Source organism: Cucurbita maxima, unplaced genomic scaffold (assembly GCF_002738345.1).
Source record: "Cucurbita maxima cultivar Rimu unplaced genomic scaffold, Cmax_1.0 Cma_Scf00016, whole genome shotgun sequence".
NCBI lineage: Eukaryota > Viridiplantae > Streptophyta > Magnoliopsida > Cucurbitales > Cucurbitaceae > Cucurbita > Cucurbita maxima.
Window position 1 is genome coordinate 1881666 of NW_019272032.1, and position 14722 is coordinate 1896387.

General features: G+C 35.7%; 2 protein-coding genes across 7 annotated transcripts; both read right to left on the bottom strand.

The window, feature by feature from the left end:
• Positions 1 to 106: 106 nt before the first annotated feature.
• LOC111490964 (CBL-interacting serine/threonine-protein kinase 3) lies at positions 107 to 6861 on the bottom strand. Of its 6 annotated transcripts, none has more exons than XM_023139643.1 (16): positions 6509 to 6635; positions 6269 to 6314; positions 5984 to 6077; positions 5562 to 5773; positions 4968 to 5030; positions 4701 to 4772; positions 4331 to 4438; positions 4164 to 4244; positions 3037 to 3090; positions 2647 to 2958; positions 2461 to 2583; positions 2274 to 2384; positions 1006 to 1119; positions 836 to 892; positions 678 to 752; positions 107 to 414 (listed from the first exon to the last, which is right to left on the bottom strand). In XM_023139643.1, exons 4-16 carry the CDS (start codon positions 5745 to 5747, stop codon positions 340 to 342), a joined length of 1431 nt encoding a protein of 476 aa, XP_022995411.1. In that variant the 5' UTR covers positions 5748 to 5773; positions 5984 to 6077; positions 6269 to 6314; positions 6509 to 6635; the 3' UTR covers positions 107 to 339. The 6 variants fall into 6 exon arrangements, with proteins under 6 accessions (XP_022995411.1, XP_022995415.1, XP_022995416.1 ...); XM_023139647.1 differs by lacking the exon at positions 6509 to 6635 and having other exon boundaries at positions 107 to 233; positions 322 to 414; positions 6269 to 6493; XM_023139648.1 differs by lacking the exon at positions 6509 to 6635 and having other exon boundaries at positions 2647 to 2736; positions 2833 to 2958; positions 6269 to 6490.
• Positions 6862 to 8710: 1849 nt separating this feature from the next.
• LOC111491574 (COP9 signalosome complex subunit 2) lies at positions 8711 to 14028 on the bottom strand. Its single transcript, XM_023140540.1, has 12 exons — positions 13831 to 14028; positions 13342 to 13434; positions 12575 to 12653; positions 11816 to 12056; positions 11659 to 11733; positions 11433 to 11567; positions 10487 to 10674; positions 9815 to 9883; positions 9657 to 9747; positions 9449 to 9583; positions 9123 to 9235; positions 8711 to 9034 (listed from the first exon to the last, which is right to left on the bottom strand). The coding sequence occupies exons 1-12, from the start codon at positions 13838 to 13840 to the stop codon at positions 8944 to 8946; spliced, it is 1320 nt and encodes a 439-aa protein (XP_022996308.1). The 5' UTR covers positions 13841 to 14028; the 3' UTR covers positions 8711 to 8943.
• Positions 14029 to 14722: the final 694 nt, after the last annotated feature.

A 14722-nucleotide genomic window follows, 5' to 3' on the forward strand; every position in this document is an offset into this window, starting at 1 on the left:
ATCAATGTGAGATTTCACACGACTTGACGTTATTTTTTTAAGGTAAAAAATCAAGCATTCATTGATATGTTCAACTAGAATAATTGACGTTTTAATACACGAATCAAAGTAGAAGCATCATATGATAGACTAAAAGAATGGCAAATATTTCTTACTATCACTAAGAACTAAAGTTCCAAATGTAACATAAAAAACGTCGTCATAACTCATTCTTGGGAGCTTTCCATGCTTTCCTACAATAAAACGGAAAACAATCGATCGAACACACGAGTCAAACAAACAGTCATGAAGCATTTACAATATTTCGTTCACATTTCAAACCTCGAACCGTGCCAAGTTTCACTTCGTTGCTGGCAAGTCTTCCTCAGTCTTCCAAACAACATCCTCTAGAGAGGTGGAGAGGTTTTTGTAGAACTGCAAAGATAATACATAACCATATAGTTTAAAAAAAGGACACGTTTATAGCTCAAGTTGGGTAAATTATGATCCTAACCCTATTGTGTATATCATATATGGACGAAGAACGAAGAACGAAGAACGAAGAACGAAGAACGAAGAACGAAGAACGAAGAACGATGAACGATGAACGATGAACGATGAACGATGAACGATGAACGATGAACGATGAACGATGAACGATGAACGATGAACGGTTTTCATACTAGTAAAGGAAGTACCTTGTGAAACTCTAAGGTGTCCCCCTTGGCTTTTCGCATCTCAACCACATGAACAGAAGGTGCCACTTGCAAAATCTGTTCAAGAATGAGAAAAAAAAAAAGGTATTAGATTAATGCAAATTCTCTCTCAAGAACACAATGCTTCATCATTTTAATACCTCTGTGGCAACATTAAGGTTTCCCTTCCGACCCGCTTTCACATTTTCGAGTCTCATCTATAAGAGAAACAACACGATCGTTCTTATTATAAGGTATCAATCAGCCGAAACTATGAACCCATTTGATAACCATTTGATTTTCGAAAACTGCGTTCGTTCTCTTAGCTCACCTTGTAATTTTTCTTCTGTACATCAAAACCAAGAGGTTTGGCAGCTTCTTCAATCTTATTCACAATTTCATTAGCTGAGCATTTAGAGGTGAACCTGGTTTCTCTCTTGAATTCCTGCACCAACAACAAGATAATCCAATTCATCAAGGTGAAAATGCACAAATCCATAGCTAATAATACAAAAATGTTCATAAAAACATGACCCAGTTGAGAGCTCCAAGTGAAACAGAAACTTGCAGCATTATTTGCTTTGAAGGCTTTTTCCCAGCAAGAAAAGATACATAAATATAAGAAATATGCCATAAATTTTTCGAGATGTTCACAGGGTGAAATGGGGTCGAGGATTCCTCATCCTAAGGAAAATGGATATCTCTCGATGGCACGGTCGAGAGTTTTCTTCCATTTATTCCTCCTCCAGCTACTACAAACATCTTTCACCATGGGTTGATCAAGATGGGAAGGCCTCATCCAAGAAGATCAAGCACAGTTAGCAGCTTGAAGCAATTCTTGAGTGATTCATCGCTATCCTATTATTGTAATTTTCAATTGCCTTGCCCTCTCCGCTAAAAAGGTATTTAATAAACCGGGCATTGTGGAAACATCTCACATTAGTTGGGGAGGAGAACGAAGCATTCTTTATAAGGGTGTGGAAACCTCTCCCTAGTAGACGTGTTCTAAAAACCTTGAGGGAAAGCTCGAGAAGGAAAACCCAGAGGACAATATTTGCTAGCGGTGGGTTTGGGTTGTTACAAATGGTATTAGAGACAGATACCGAGCAATGTGCCAGCGAGGAGGCTGAGCTCCAAAGGGGGTAAACATGAGGCGGTGTGCCAGCGAGGAGGCTGAGCTCCAAAGGAGGTAGACATGAGGCAGTGTGCCAGCAAGGCGCTGGGCCCCAAAGGGGGTAGTGTTGGGAATCCCAAAAGAACGAATGCCAGCGAGGACACTAGACCCCGAAGGGGGGTGGATTGTGAGATCCCACATCAATTGGGGAGGAGAACAAAACATTCTTTATAAGGGTATGGAAACCTCTCCCTAATAGACGCGTTTTAAAAACCTTGAGGGAAAGCCCGAAAGAAAAAATCCAAAGAGGACAATATCTGCTAGCGGTGAGCTTGGGCTATTACAAGCATATTAGTATATAAAAGTGAGTCGATTCTTGAAACGTACTGGGCAAAAAAATAAGCTCACAATCAATTTAAGATGGGATACAACAGTAGTAACTGAGGCTAACAATACTCAATGTTCATGCTTGGCAAAATGCAAACCTGTTCTGTACCAAACAAATTTTCCAGGTTGAGCCCCTTCGACATTGAAATTAACTCGAAGGCGTTCATGGCTACAGGTTGTTCTTCCTTCTTCTCGGTCACATGGTGCTCCTGGGAAAGAATTCGTCGATAATGAGAAATCATGAGCGATGTTAGAATACTAATAACGAAATCAAATTTGACATACTTCTGAATCTTTGAAGACTGCTTCTACATCATCTAAGTTTGCAATCTTAGGCTCCTCGAAAACCGGGGGCTTATAATCTTTCTTAAACCATTCATCTTCCAAAATTTCTGGTACGGTGATGCGCTGCAATAGAAGAAAATCAGACGTGTAATCCAGAAACATAGTAGACACTTGAAGCACGCTTACAGTCATTGGGTTCGGATCCAAAATTCGAGCGATCAATTTCATGGCATCTAAAGAAAGCCATGGAGGACAAGTAAATTCAGCGGCCGAGATCTGCAAATAATCGAAGTGAATGCTGAAGAATGCAAAGAGAAGTAGAATCGAATGTCGAAAAAGAAAAAGAAAAAATTGAGGTAAAAAAATGCTCACCTTTTTATAAAGGTTTATGATATTAGAATCATCAAAAGGCAAGTAACCTGCAAGCAGTACAAAGAGTATGACTCCACATGACCATAAGTCTGCAGTTGCTCCATCATAGCCTCTATCGTTAAGGACCTAAATAACGAAACGTTCATTATAACACTTGTAGTTATGAATGCGTAAAGATATAAGAAGTTTACGAAGCATCGGTACCTCAGGAGCAACATAGTTAGGAGTTCCACAAGTAGTGTGAAGCAAGCCATCGTCCTGCCAATTAAACGTTTTAGGAGAAGAATTAAAGAGTGTTTAGAGCACCAAAGACGCCTCAATAGCACACCAGTTGGAGTTTGCTTCTCATTTTGTCATAGATTACAAAAGGGAAGGGGAATAATGATATGTGACATAATTTGATACAAGAAGTTCTGTTGTTATATATAAATTCCCAAACGGCTAAGAAGAATTATAGAGGCTATGACAATGCAACTGTAGACTAATGGTCTTTTCATGTAAGAGCCCAAGCTCACCGCTAGCTGAATGTTTGCTCCCCTCTTCAACCGATGTGAGAACTCGCAATCCACCCCCTTGGAGGTCAGCGTCCTCGCTGACACACCGCTCATGTCTGTAAAACTCAAGCCCATTGCTAGTATATATTTTCCATTTTGACCCGTTATATATCGCCGTCAGCCTCGTGTTTTTAAAATGCGTCAATTAGGGAGAGGTTTCCACACTCTTATAAGAAATGCTTCGTTCCCCTCTCCAACCGATGTGAGATCTCACAATCCACCCCCTTGGGGGCCCAGCGTCTTCGCTGGTACACTGCCCGTGTCTGGCTCTGATGCCATTTGTAACAACCCAAGCACACCGCTAGCAGATATTGTCCGTTTTGGCCCGTTACGTATCGCCGTCAGCCTCACGGTTTTAAAATGCGTCTGTTAGGGAGAGTTTTCCACACCCTTATAAGGAATGTTTCGTTCCTCTCTCCAACCGATGTGGGATCTCACAATCCACCCCCTTGGGGGCCCAACGTCTTCGCTGGTACACTTCTCGTGTCTGGCTCTAATGCCATTTGTAACAACCCAAGCACACCGCTAGCAGATATTGTCCGCTTTAGCCCGTTACGTATCACCATCAGCCTCACGATTTTAAAACGCGTCGGTTAGGGAGAGGTTGCTACACCCTTATAAGGAATACTTCGTTCCCCTCTCCAACCGACGTAGGATCTCACATTCCATCACCCCGACATGTTTTCAGTATTCGATTTCCAGACCAACACACTAAACAGCAGGAAAGCAGATGAAATTTAAACCAATAGAAAACTGGAATGTTGAAACGCATCTTACCTTAACTTGTTGTGACAGTGCACTCAATCCAAAATCAGACACTTTAAGATTTCCTTTGGCATCTAACAATAGATTTTCAGGCTGCAAACAAGAACCATCATGGTAATAAACTCATAGATTATTTAACATTTTTCATACTCGATTTCAAGAACTTAGTGGCACGATACCTTAAGATCCCTATGGTAAACACCTCTGCTATGACAATAATCAACCGCGTTTATAAGTTGCTGAAAATATCTCCGTGCCTCACTTTCGGTCATCCGTCCATGATTTACCTTCAATATTAATAGTAGAAGGTTTAATATTTAATTTAAATATAAAAAGTTAGCAATATACCAAAGTCAGTTTTCTAGTTCCACAACTATATTTTTGTTCGTTCTATCTGCCTTTCTTGTCTTTTTCCTCCCCGACCCGTCTCTTTTCCTAGTTACAGTTTCTACCATCTTGGATCGGGCCTTGAAAGGCTTAAAACGAATACTCATAACTTAATAGAGAGAAGTTAGAACGGATATTCCTAAGAAATGGAACAATACTCACAATTTTATCAAAAAGTTCGCCTCCGGTAACGAACTCCAAAACAATGAATATCTTTGTTTTGCTCCCCATAACCTGAAAATCAAGAGAACTGTTAGGAAAAATAGCTTCACAAGAATTTGTATCAGATAACTGCAGAGAGCACTTCTGAGAATCATTTTAAGAAAATGGCCACAGAAGAAAATCGAGCGCTCTCCATTTTCCAATACCGCTTTCAAAATGCAAAAACTACCTCTAAACATAGCATTTTAGAGAGAGAAAGAGAAGTACCTCGAACAATTGGACGACATGTGGATGCTTTATTAGTTTCATTGTCGCTATTTCCCGCTTGATCTGTAAAAGAATTAGAAAGAATCTTTAACTTTTCTCTCAACTGAAAGAACTTCCAACATCTAAAAGAAACTAATAAAGAATCAGTCCCACGCCGGCGTTCTTATTTTTCCTCCCTCTTTTTCCCTTATCGAACGTGGGTTCTTCCTTTTGTTGGGAGAAGGTGGGGTTGGGGCGGTCGTAGAAGATGTTGAGAACAAAGATCAAGATTAACTCAAACGCCAACAAGTTTTGTAGCAAGCTTGCCTTTTCACCATTACGTGGCGTATTTGACTTGAAACAAACAAAATAATTTTTAAAGGCAGAGACAACCGAGGACGAGATTTGAGAGTTGATTACAATTCTTTTGGATTGGGGTCGGTTGTAGCTAGCGCACAAGCTCTTTTCGATGGTATGGCCTCGTATATTCATTCATTTTTATCAACGAAAGCTTGATATATTCATAGGTACGATAAGGATTATAATCATCGTATAAGCATTTGGTGAATGACATTAAGAGAAAATATAAAGCAAATTAGAACAATATAAGAGAACCTGTTCAGCCATCTTGTGCTTCAGAACTTTCTCCTTGTCAAGGATCTTTATTGCTACATGTTCCCCATTTTCAGAATTTTTGGCTATTTTCACTTTTGCAAATGTACCCTCACCAATCGTTCGACCGATTTCATATTTTCCAACAAGACGCTTGACTTTCGGTTGGTTTACGCCCGATCTTCTCATGGCTGTAAATCCTTCTAAACCTCCCTCTAAACAAATGGATATCAAACATAAGCATTCAATATTACTTAAACGAACTAAGTCACTTGAGGAGTAAATCCTTCTAAACCTCCCTCTAAACAAATGGACAAAACATGTACTCTTGACAACAGTTCCAATCAAACTAGATAAGCAACGACGCATCGGTCGAAATAACCGAGCAGCTATCGACTCCTAGTTATTGCTAAATATCTACTCACCTTGAACACAACAACCACAAGAGTGCAGCACTCCTTAAGCTTATGCAGGTTCAAATGTATAGCAAAATGTGAAAAATTGATACAAAAATCGTTCCTAAAGAGAAAAGAAACAAAAGGGATTAGTTTATTTTGCAGCAACTAAAGTCTAAGAAGACTGTTCCAAAAAAAAGGATAAACTAATGATTAGAACAACCAAACATGAAAATCAAGATAAACTAAAGTCTACCCAGTTCCTTAAATCTCACAAATTCATCAAAGAAGCTAAAGAAACACAAATCCCAGTACCAGAAACTCAAGATCCGATGCAAATCTCCAAATCGAGCTCAAGATCCTCAAAGAAGAAAATATAAACAAGGGAAATCAGGGGAAGTTTTGTAAGTAGAAAAGAACAAAAGAATAATCAAAGGAAAGAAATGTGTGAATGAATCAAGTTAGCAATATGTATGTACAGCAGGAGATGAATAGAGAAAAGAATTTGAGAGAAATCTATGAGAAAAAACAAAGAAGATGAGAAAAAAAACATACAGATAGTGAAGATAAGGATGAGAGGGTTATGTAGTAGCCGCTTGAGGGAAAAATTAACGACCTCTGAGATTACTCAAAGGCCAAATTCTCAAGAAAAGAGAAGCAGAAGACAGACAGAGAAGCTCGCCCTCACCTGCTCAACCACTGGACTTATTAGGCAGAGCGATTATTGGAAGAGGACAAAGCACCTTCTCCTAACATGATCGACCATTATCCCTTTTACCCATTTCAGAGAAACCCAAATCAAAGTTAATGAAAAGGGGACGGTCCCTTTGATTTGGACCACCTCTTGGGAACACAAAACCTGGTTCCACTGTGGGTGTGTGGCGGAGCTTTTGAATTGGCTCGGACCAAAAATACGAAATCCTCGGTTGATCTTAGTCGGCGGATCCTTATCAAGCTCTTAATAAACTTCACTTAATACGGAATTTAGTAGCTGCAAATTGGGTCCTACGCCATTAATGCTACTTATTACGGACTTTTCTGAAATGGGTATACATTCCTTCCGTCTCTGTCTCATGAATTATGGGAGTTGTTAAGGCTTTGACATTCTCCATTAAAGAAACACGGATCGAATTTGGGAGAAATTGGATGGAAAACAAGGGGACTTTTGGAGTGGAGTAATTAATTGATCAGAACTGAAACGAGGAGTTATTTAGATAATTTAGAGTAAAACGTAAATGAGCGATATCAAACAAGCCGTAAGAACTAAAATCAATTCCAAACTCTAGCAGCAAAAGGCTGACATGATTATCATCAGCTTGTGTTTGAATTTACAATTTTGTACAGAACCAGAACAATTATTTACCATTCCTGCCCCTCTCTCTCCGTCTCTAGATATTTTGAGTTTAAATTAAGCTAAATTATAAATATTAAATGAAAAATCAATATAACTGTGACTCAGATATATTTATCTAAATTAAGTCTAAGAAATTGTGCCTATTCGTTCAGATTTTTTTTTTTAATTTAATTTACACTTATTTACCATCGGGTCCCTCTCTCTTCATTTCTGGATATTTTTAATTTATATTTATAAATTATAAATTATAAATTATACATGAATTTAAATTAAGACTAAATTATAAATAACTAAATAAATCCTCTAACTTCTTTCTTTAAAAATATTTTAACTTATTTTATTACAAATGTTTTAAAACTATCCTTAAATAAAAAAGTCCGTTAAAATATATTACAATTGTTTTAAAACTATCATTATAATAAAAATTCCTTAGAATATATTACAAATATTTTAAAATTATCTTTATAACAAAAAAAAAAATCGTTAATAAATTGGTGACTAAAATATTTATCTGAATTAAGTACAAAATAATAACATTTAGACACGTTTTTTTTATTTGATATTTTAATAATTTTTCCATTTTAATATTAGTTTTAAAATATTTATAAAATTAAGGTAATACACAAAGTTTTAAAAAAAAATTGATAATTTATTATTTGAATAATTTCTTCTCTTTTGATTATTAAATATTTTATATAGTCACTTTTCTGACGTTACATCGAACTAAATAATATTTATTTAACCAAAATGACATAACTTTTTTATTTTCTTTTTCATTATTTATCTCTTTAGAAACATTATATTATCCATTGCAATAAGACTCTACATCAAAATATATATATATATATATATATATATATATATCTTTTGGTATTATCATTTAAAATAAATTAAACAATAATATTTTATTAACTCTAATAATTGTAGATGTTTTGTAAATTTGTAATTTGTTTCTTTTAAAATATATATTTTTATTATATTTTTCTTTCCATAAAAGTAACAAAATTTGAATAAGTAGACAAACGAAAAATGACATTTCGATATTATTTTGATTATGATTCCAATCAATTTCAAATAAATAAATAGCTTAGGGTATTTTAAACGACTGCGTTTGACTCAACTATGATGAGAGGTCATTTTCACCCTAAACTTGTCCAAACCAAGTTGCATTACGATGAGAAAAAAAAGGAAAATAAGGAAAGCAATAAATGCAAAAGAAATGTGACCACCAATGTGACCAACTCTACCAAACAACTCATACGAGCTATTAGTTTCTATTCAATGTTGATTTGAGGGATGCTTAATTAACCCTATAGTCACTTTCCGTGACAAAAGTAGCATTGCTCGCTAATCATGAATTATAAGGTTGAGGTTAAAAAAAAGACACTTATTATTCAACTAGGTATCACGAATATCTTTGATGCATTCTTCGTTGCAAAACTAACTTGAACATAGCTCAAACAATACCCGAACAAAATGCCAGGTCTGAACTTGTATAATTATATTCTAAGTTTGGTTCATCAGAAATCTAGTATAGCACATTACAAGTTCAAGCTCAAGGTGAAAAAAGTGATAAACCATACCATGTTTGAGGCTAAAATCGACATACTTCCCCATCGGGATTATCCAATGAGGCTCAATATACTCGGTTGCTCACAGTTTGATAGAGGGATTTCAACTGGGTGTTCCATTTATCTATGGCAGTATACTTCTTCATTCCCTTTGACCTGCAGGGGGTGGGGTGGATTACCAATTTCACATTATGTTCTTACTTTTTCTGCATCATTTGAAAAAACGGGGCTGGAAAGAACATACCTGTCACCACGCTCCAAAAGACGGTTGACTTGATCGATGTGGCCATCAATGCGATTATCCAGGATTAGTGATACTAACAATTGCTCAACATCTTTCTCCGGCACATTAAGTTCCTGGTGAAGTAGAAGCAAATTTAGTTTTTTCTTTTTTCTTTCTGGGACGTGGGGAAATTAACACCGCATTCAGAAACCTCCACACACAGGACATTGTGCAAGTTGTGCAAGGTTTGGTAAGTTCCAACCACATCGCATTATCAAGAAATTGTGCAAGTTGGTTTAAAAAATGAACAGGAAAAAGACACACACACACACAAGTAAAGCTGTCACCTTTGAAATAAATGGAATCCGAATTCTTGTGTAAGGCTTGATAAGTTTGAGCAACACTTGGGTTCTGACATTCTTCAACAGATCTTCAATGTAATTCCGAATGAATGGATCGTCCATTATTGTTTTCCTATTGCTCTGTGAAAAGAACATTTAAATCAAACATTATTGTTTTCCTATGCAGACATATATGTCTCCTTCACACAGTTACCTTGAGAATTTTCTCAAACTCAAGTATCTCATTCCTTTGGTACGCAGCAATAAGATTGGTCATCGCCAAAATCTCGGGGTCATTTTTATACCTGCAAACTAGATATCAGGGGGAGATCAAAAAGAAACTTGAAGCAGAATTCAATGGCTGAAACTTACGGTTTTGCCTCTTGACCATCAAATGGATTAACTTCAGATTCCATCAGCATATTAGCCAAAACTAGATATCTGGAGGGGGACTGAATGATTAGTTGGTATAAGAGAAATAATTAAGATAAATTGATTGCTTGAATAGTGGATGCCACAAGAGAATGAGAAAAAAATTATTTCCCGATTTAAATTTCACCAAATTTTGTTAGGATAGACATGGAAAAGGAAATGATAATAAAAGTAAATTATACTCCAAGGTTACTTCAATTAAGGCAATGCTATGGGCAAGTTTCAAGTAATAGTAGGAATTAGAAGTAGAAAACAAAACAAATTCTGACTAGGCTAAATTGCATTAGTCAAATGCCAGGTTCTAATGCTAAGTAAACGTCAAAATAAAATGGAAATTTGAAATTAGTTCATCATCTTGATGCTTTGGGCACAATCAAACAATTAAAAATAATGGGTGGGGATGAATCTTGTACCACTTCCCCAGAAACCTAACATAGTCTACGTTTTTCTTTCTGCATCGTAGCATGCCATGGGGTCGCTGAAGTTTAGGGTTCTCATGTTGTATTTTTTATGCAGGAGTTCAATGTACAAATTTACTAAAATTCAGTTTTGTTTTAAATGTCTTGCAGTAACAAGGTATAAGTACAAAAGGAAAGCAGAAAGGGGGCATACTTCAGGCATTGGATACGCCTTTGGTTCCCAGCTTCATCATAGTTCTTAAAAGCCTCAAAGAAATCAGTAGCTGCTTCTGGCCACTGACGCTCTGCCATGTGCATCTTTCCTCCACACTCCCGAATTATTCCCATAATTCGTGGATGGGGTATGGCCGACTTGATTGCAAGAGCTTTCTGGTATAATTGCTGCATCACAATAACAAGAAAATACAAGGCAAAAATATTCGAGATCAAAATAAAGCAATTATACAGCTAAAGAAGAGCTCATGGGAGTTCAACTAGGCATCTTAGATAGAAATAGAGGGATGACATACCAAGACAAATAGCAATAAAGAAAAGAGAATATGCAACTAATTATGCTTTATAAAAATAAAAATAAAATAAAATAACTGGCCAAGGGATGGTTTTGATTGCATGACGCCAAATGGCTAGCCTGTAGCTTCCAGAGACGCAAAACAAATATACCGAGAGATACACTGGAGAACAAAAAACCACCTAATTCAAACCAATCAAGGTAAACAACCTGTTCCAAGCACAATGAACAAAGGGACTAAAATACCTTTCCTGCAGTGCACCCTCTTCTCTTGGGCTTCCACAAGCTACTAAAATACCTACTTTATATCCGTGTCTTACCCTAGATCTTTCAAAGGCTTCCTCTCCTCAGTTTCATGTCTCACTAGATTAAGAAGGAAATTAAAGTTCCTTGGGTAGGGCTAATACCTTTTTTAATTCGAACCTGGGATGTGTAGGAATGGCTGAATTTTATACAACCAAAGCCAAAAAGCTACGAACCCTTTCAGAGGTAAAGGTTAATACTATTACATTGATTTTAGAGGAAAGTTGGCTGCAAAGGAATTGTACTTCAGAGTGGTGGTGCGGGTGCTTGGTCTTTTAAAATCACTGAACTAAGAATGGAATGAACAAGAATGGTAGAGAATCAATACCTTGAGCTTTTTGTTATTTTTAGTCTCTGTATACATCTGAATCTCAATTGCATATACCTCCAGCAGTTGACTTCCTTTCTTTTGATCATCTGTACCATCTTCTCTTTGACAGGACTTGTGGAGTTCCTTCAAAATCTAGAGGTGAAAATAAATTAATTAGATCACTTAATATGCAAACAAATTTCTTTTATGAGAATAAATATAAAACCCTGAAAATTAAAGTTACCTTAATCATACGACCATATTCACCAATATCAAACCAAATTTTGCAGAGTTTTAAATTAGTTTTGAACCAAAGCCTCTGCACCACAAGGAAGAAACAGAACATAAGCCATCATGATTAAACAATGCATGAGATAGTAAAAGTAGAATCATTTACTTACCTCATTCTTTGCCTCTTCAAGGGCTTTCAAAGTGGTTTGATAAAATTCTTGCAAGAGACCAAAGCTCTGACTTGCTGATCCAGATACAAAATCCATGATGTTGTTTATACATTTCTCACTATAATTACGAGTCACTGCCGATTTTATATATGTCAGCATCACTCGATATGACTCCATCATTTCTTTGTACCTCCCCAGTCTATAATAAAGCTTGACAGTTTGCTTGAGAGCCTTGAAGCCCCTAGAAAATCCAGAAAAGAAAAAAAAAAAAACAAAACAAAAGGTCACAACAGCAGAGCTAGAACCGAGATATAATTCTAGGTAGATTGTAGAGAGAGAAGGTAGTTTCATATATGATTGAATGCAACATATCGAATCTTTCAAAAAAAGATATCTAAGACCAACTAATGAGCTGTGGTCAAGTCATGAAAAAAACCTAAAAGGACATGACATTAACTATTATGAAGAATCCCAAGTCATATAAGATCAAAATCGACAATAGAAATTAGGATTCCTTTGATCCAAAGCTTTCCATTTTCAGAAGTATATAAGCCTCGTCCTTGAGAAGCTACACTACATGCTTGATTAGAAAATTAAAGTTAAACTTAGGCACCCCACTACTGTAAGAACGTATAAAACACAGCCAGTCACCTTAAATGTCCAAAATGAATGAGTGAAAAATTATAGGATAGTGAACCTGTTAGAACCCATTTCCAGGAATCTAGCAAGAAGAAACAAAGAAATCAATACCAAACTTACCACTCTGCCTTCTCGGGTTCCATGCGTACCACCTCAGCAAACCCTGCAAGAGCTCCTTCGGGGTCCATTTCAACCAGACCTATTTGTGAAGAAATTGATAGGAAGGGAAGGCATAAAAAGTGATTCAACATTGTATAGAGATGAGGTAAATAATAAAGATACAAATCATGTCCAAACGTAAGGACATAGACAAAGAAAAAGATATTTAAAAGCTCCAGAAGAAAACTGGAGACGTTTACATGGGTGTGAGAGCCAATTCTTTTAATTAGAAAATAGTATGTTTTGAATAATTGTATGAATCTAGGGTGCCAGATCAAAAATTCCTGCCTTTTCAACAAAACAAAGATACGGCTATCATCAATTGAAAATGAATACGGAGAACAAGGAAAACCAAACAATTTTCATTATAATCAAGAATCAGATTGTGTACAGTGTTAAGTAAAAGTTCTTGATGAATTATAAATTTTTTTGGATTAAATTCCATAAAATTACGGGCAATAGGAACGATTATACAAACTCCCAAGTGATATCATTAACTAAAATTCCATATATTTAAAAGAACGGATATTAAACGAAGGGAAACAAACAGCTCAAACAATTCCCATGTTCTATATAACCATTGTGTCCACCAAAAGCTCGAAGCAATTGGTTCTATGAAACTAGGCTTTGAAGAGCAGGAATTGGATTGAATAGCTATCTAAAACAGGAAAACATCATATGACAAAAAAAGAATGTAATTGCAAATCTTGAAGACAGCATTTCGGTACCTTTAGAATTGTAGTATTGATTTTCAATATCAACGTCCTGCTCTTCAGGCTCATCGTCCGAGTATTCAAAACCATAATCTTCCATATCCGCATCTGCCCATACGGTTTAAGACATTAATTACTACACAAGAAATCTTAATTCTTTTCCAAGCGGTGTTCAAGAGAGAAGAAAATGAAGAAGAAACAACAACAAAGTCGAATTAAGATAAATTAATTATATGGGCATCAAACAAGAACAAGCGTAAGATGAAAGAAGCCAGGTTTCCATGCGTAAGACAACAATTCAAACCATGAATGATGCATAATTCTTTGAAACAAGTTAATTACACTCGCAGAAACGAATCAAATTAAGAAAGAGGAAAAAGGGAAATGAAATGGCAGGCATTGCAAACGCGTCGATCAGCAGGAAGTCGAACTTGCTAAAAACCTAAACAAAGGCAGAATCCAAGAAAGAAACAATGAAATAACGAGAGAGGGAATAAGAAAGACCGGAACCCATGGTTGCGAGATTGGATTGCAAAGTGGAAGACGGAGAGCGGAGGCGATCGGTAGTAAGCAGCGGCGAGTACTGAACGATCTACTGAAAGACGGAGTTCTTGGAGAGATTTTCTCAACAATTTAGCGAATCCGTTCCGTTGGCCACTCACTGTATCCTTCCGTTTGGATTTGGGAAAGAGACCCCTCTTAGCCCCCTTCATATAGAACTAGCCCTTTCCACTCCAACTCGAGCAGATGGCACTGCCCTCCTTCAAAAGACGATAATACCCTTCCAACCTTTGTCTATGGGTCAGATATTACATATTAATTAATTATACTTATATTTTTACATTTTTATAGACAACAACCTTAATTCAAATTCTTGCATAAAGGATATCTATTTGTTTATTTGTAAATATTTAGTGAAAATTTATAACTCAATTTCTTTTTAAAAATTACCTTTCAAATAGTAAAAAAATTATTATTAATTATAAATTAAATTCATGTATATATAATTGTATTATATTTTAAAAAAAAATAATATATTTATTTTAAAATTAACAATAGTCCTGATTTAATATAAATAGTTTTAAAAAAATTTATTAACCAATCTAATTCATAAAATTTTAATTTCTTTTAATTTAACTTATTCAAATTGTATGAATTTAATTGAATTTATTAGAAATTTTCAAGTTTGAACATTTTATCTTGAGATAAGAAATAAATATTAATTATTAATTAATATTCGTTTTGATGATATATGAATAATGATTCTTTTTAATGCAAAGTTATAGAATAATTTGTATAATATATTTTAGGTTAAATTTTAAAAAAAAATGTAAATGGTCCTTAATACATTAAACTTTAAACAAAAATTAAAAAATATATTTACTATTAATTTTAT

What these genes read in the sequence shown, in the direction of transcription:
- LOC111490964 (XM_023139645.1), bottom strand. Translation starts at nt 5,747, where the DNA reads ATGAGAAGATCGGGCGTAAACCAACCGAAAGTCAAGCGTCTTGTTGGA. An exon ending in CTAACTATGTTGCTCCTGAG is followed by an intron (nt 2,959 to 3,036) that starts GTACCGATGCTT and finishes TTCGTTATTTAG; the next exon opens with GTCCTTAACGATAGAGGCTA. An exon ending in ATTTGTTTGGTACAGAACAG is followed by an intron (nt 1,120 to 2,273) that starts GTTTGCATTTTG and finishes TTGTTGGTGCAG; the next exon opens with GAATTCAAGAGAGAAACCAG.
- LOC111491574 (XM_023140540.1), bottom strand. An exon ending in AATATGGTCGTATGATTAAG is followed by an intron (nt 11,568 to 11,658) that starts GTAACTTTAATT and finishes TTTCACCTCTAG; the next exon opens with ATTTTGAAGGAACTCCACAA. An exon ending in AAAATAACAAAAAGCTCAAG is followed by an intron (nt 10,675 to 11,432) that starts GTATTGATTCTC and finishes ATTGTGATGCAG; the next exon opens with CAATTATACCAGAAAGCTCT.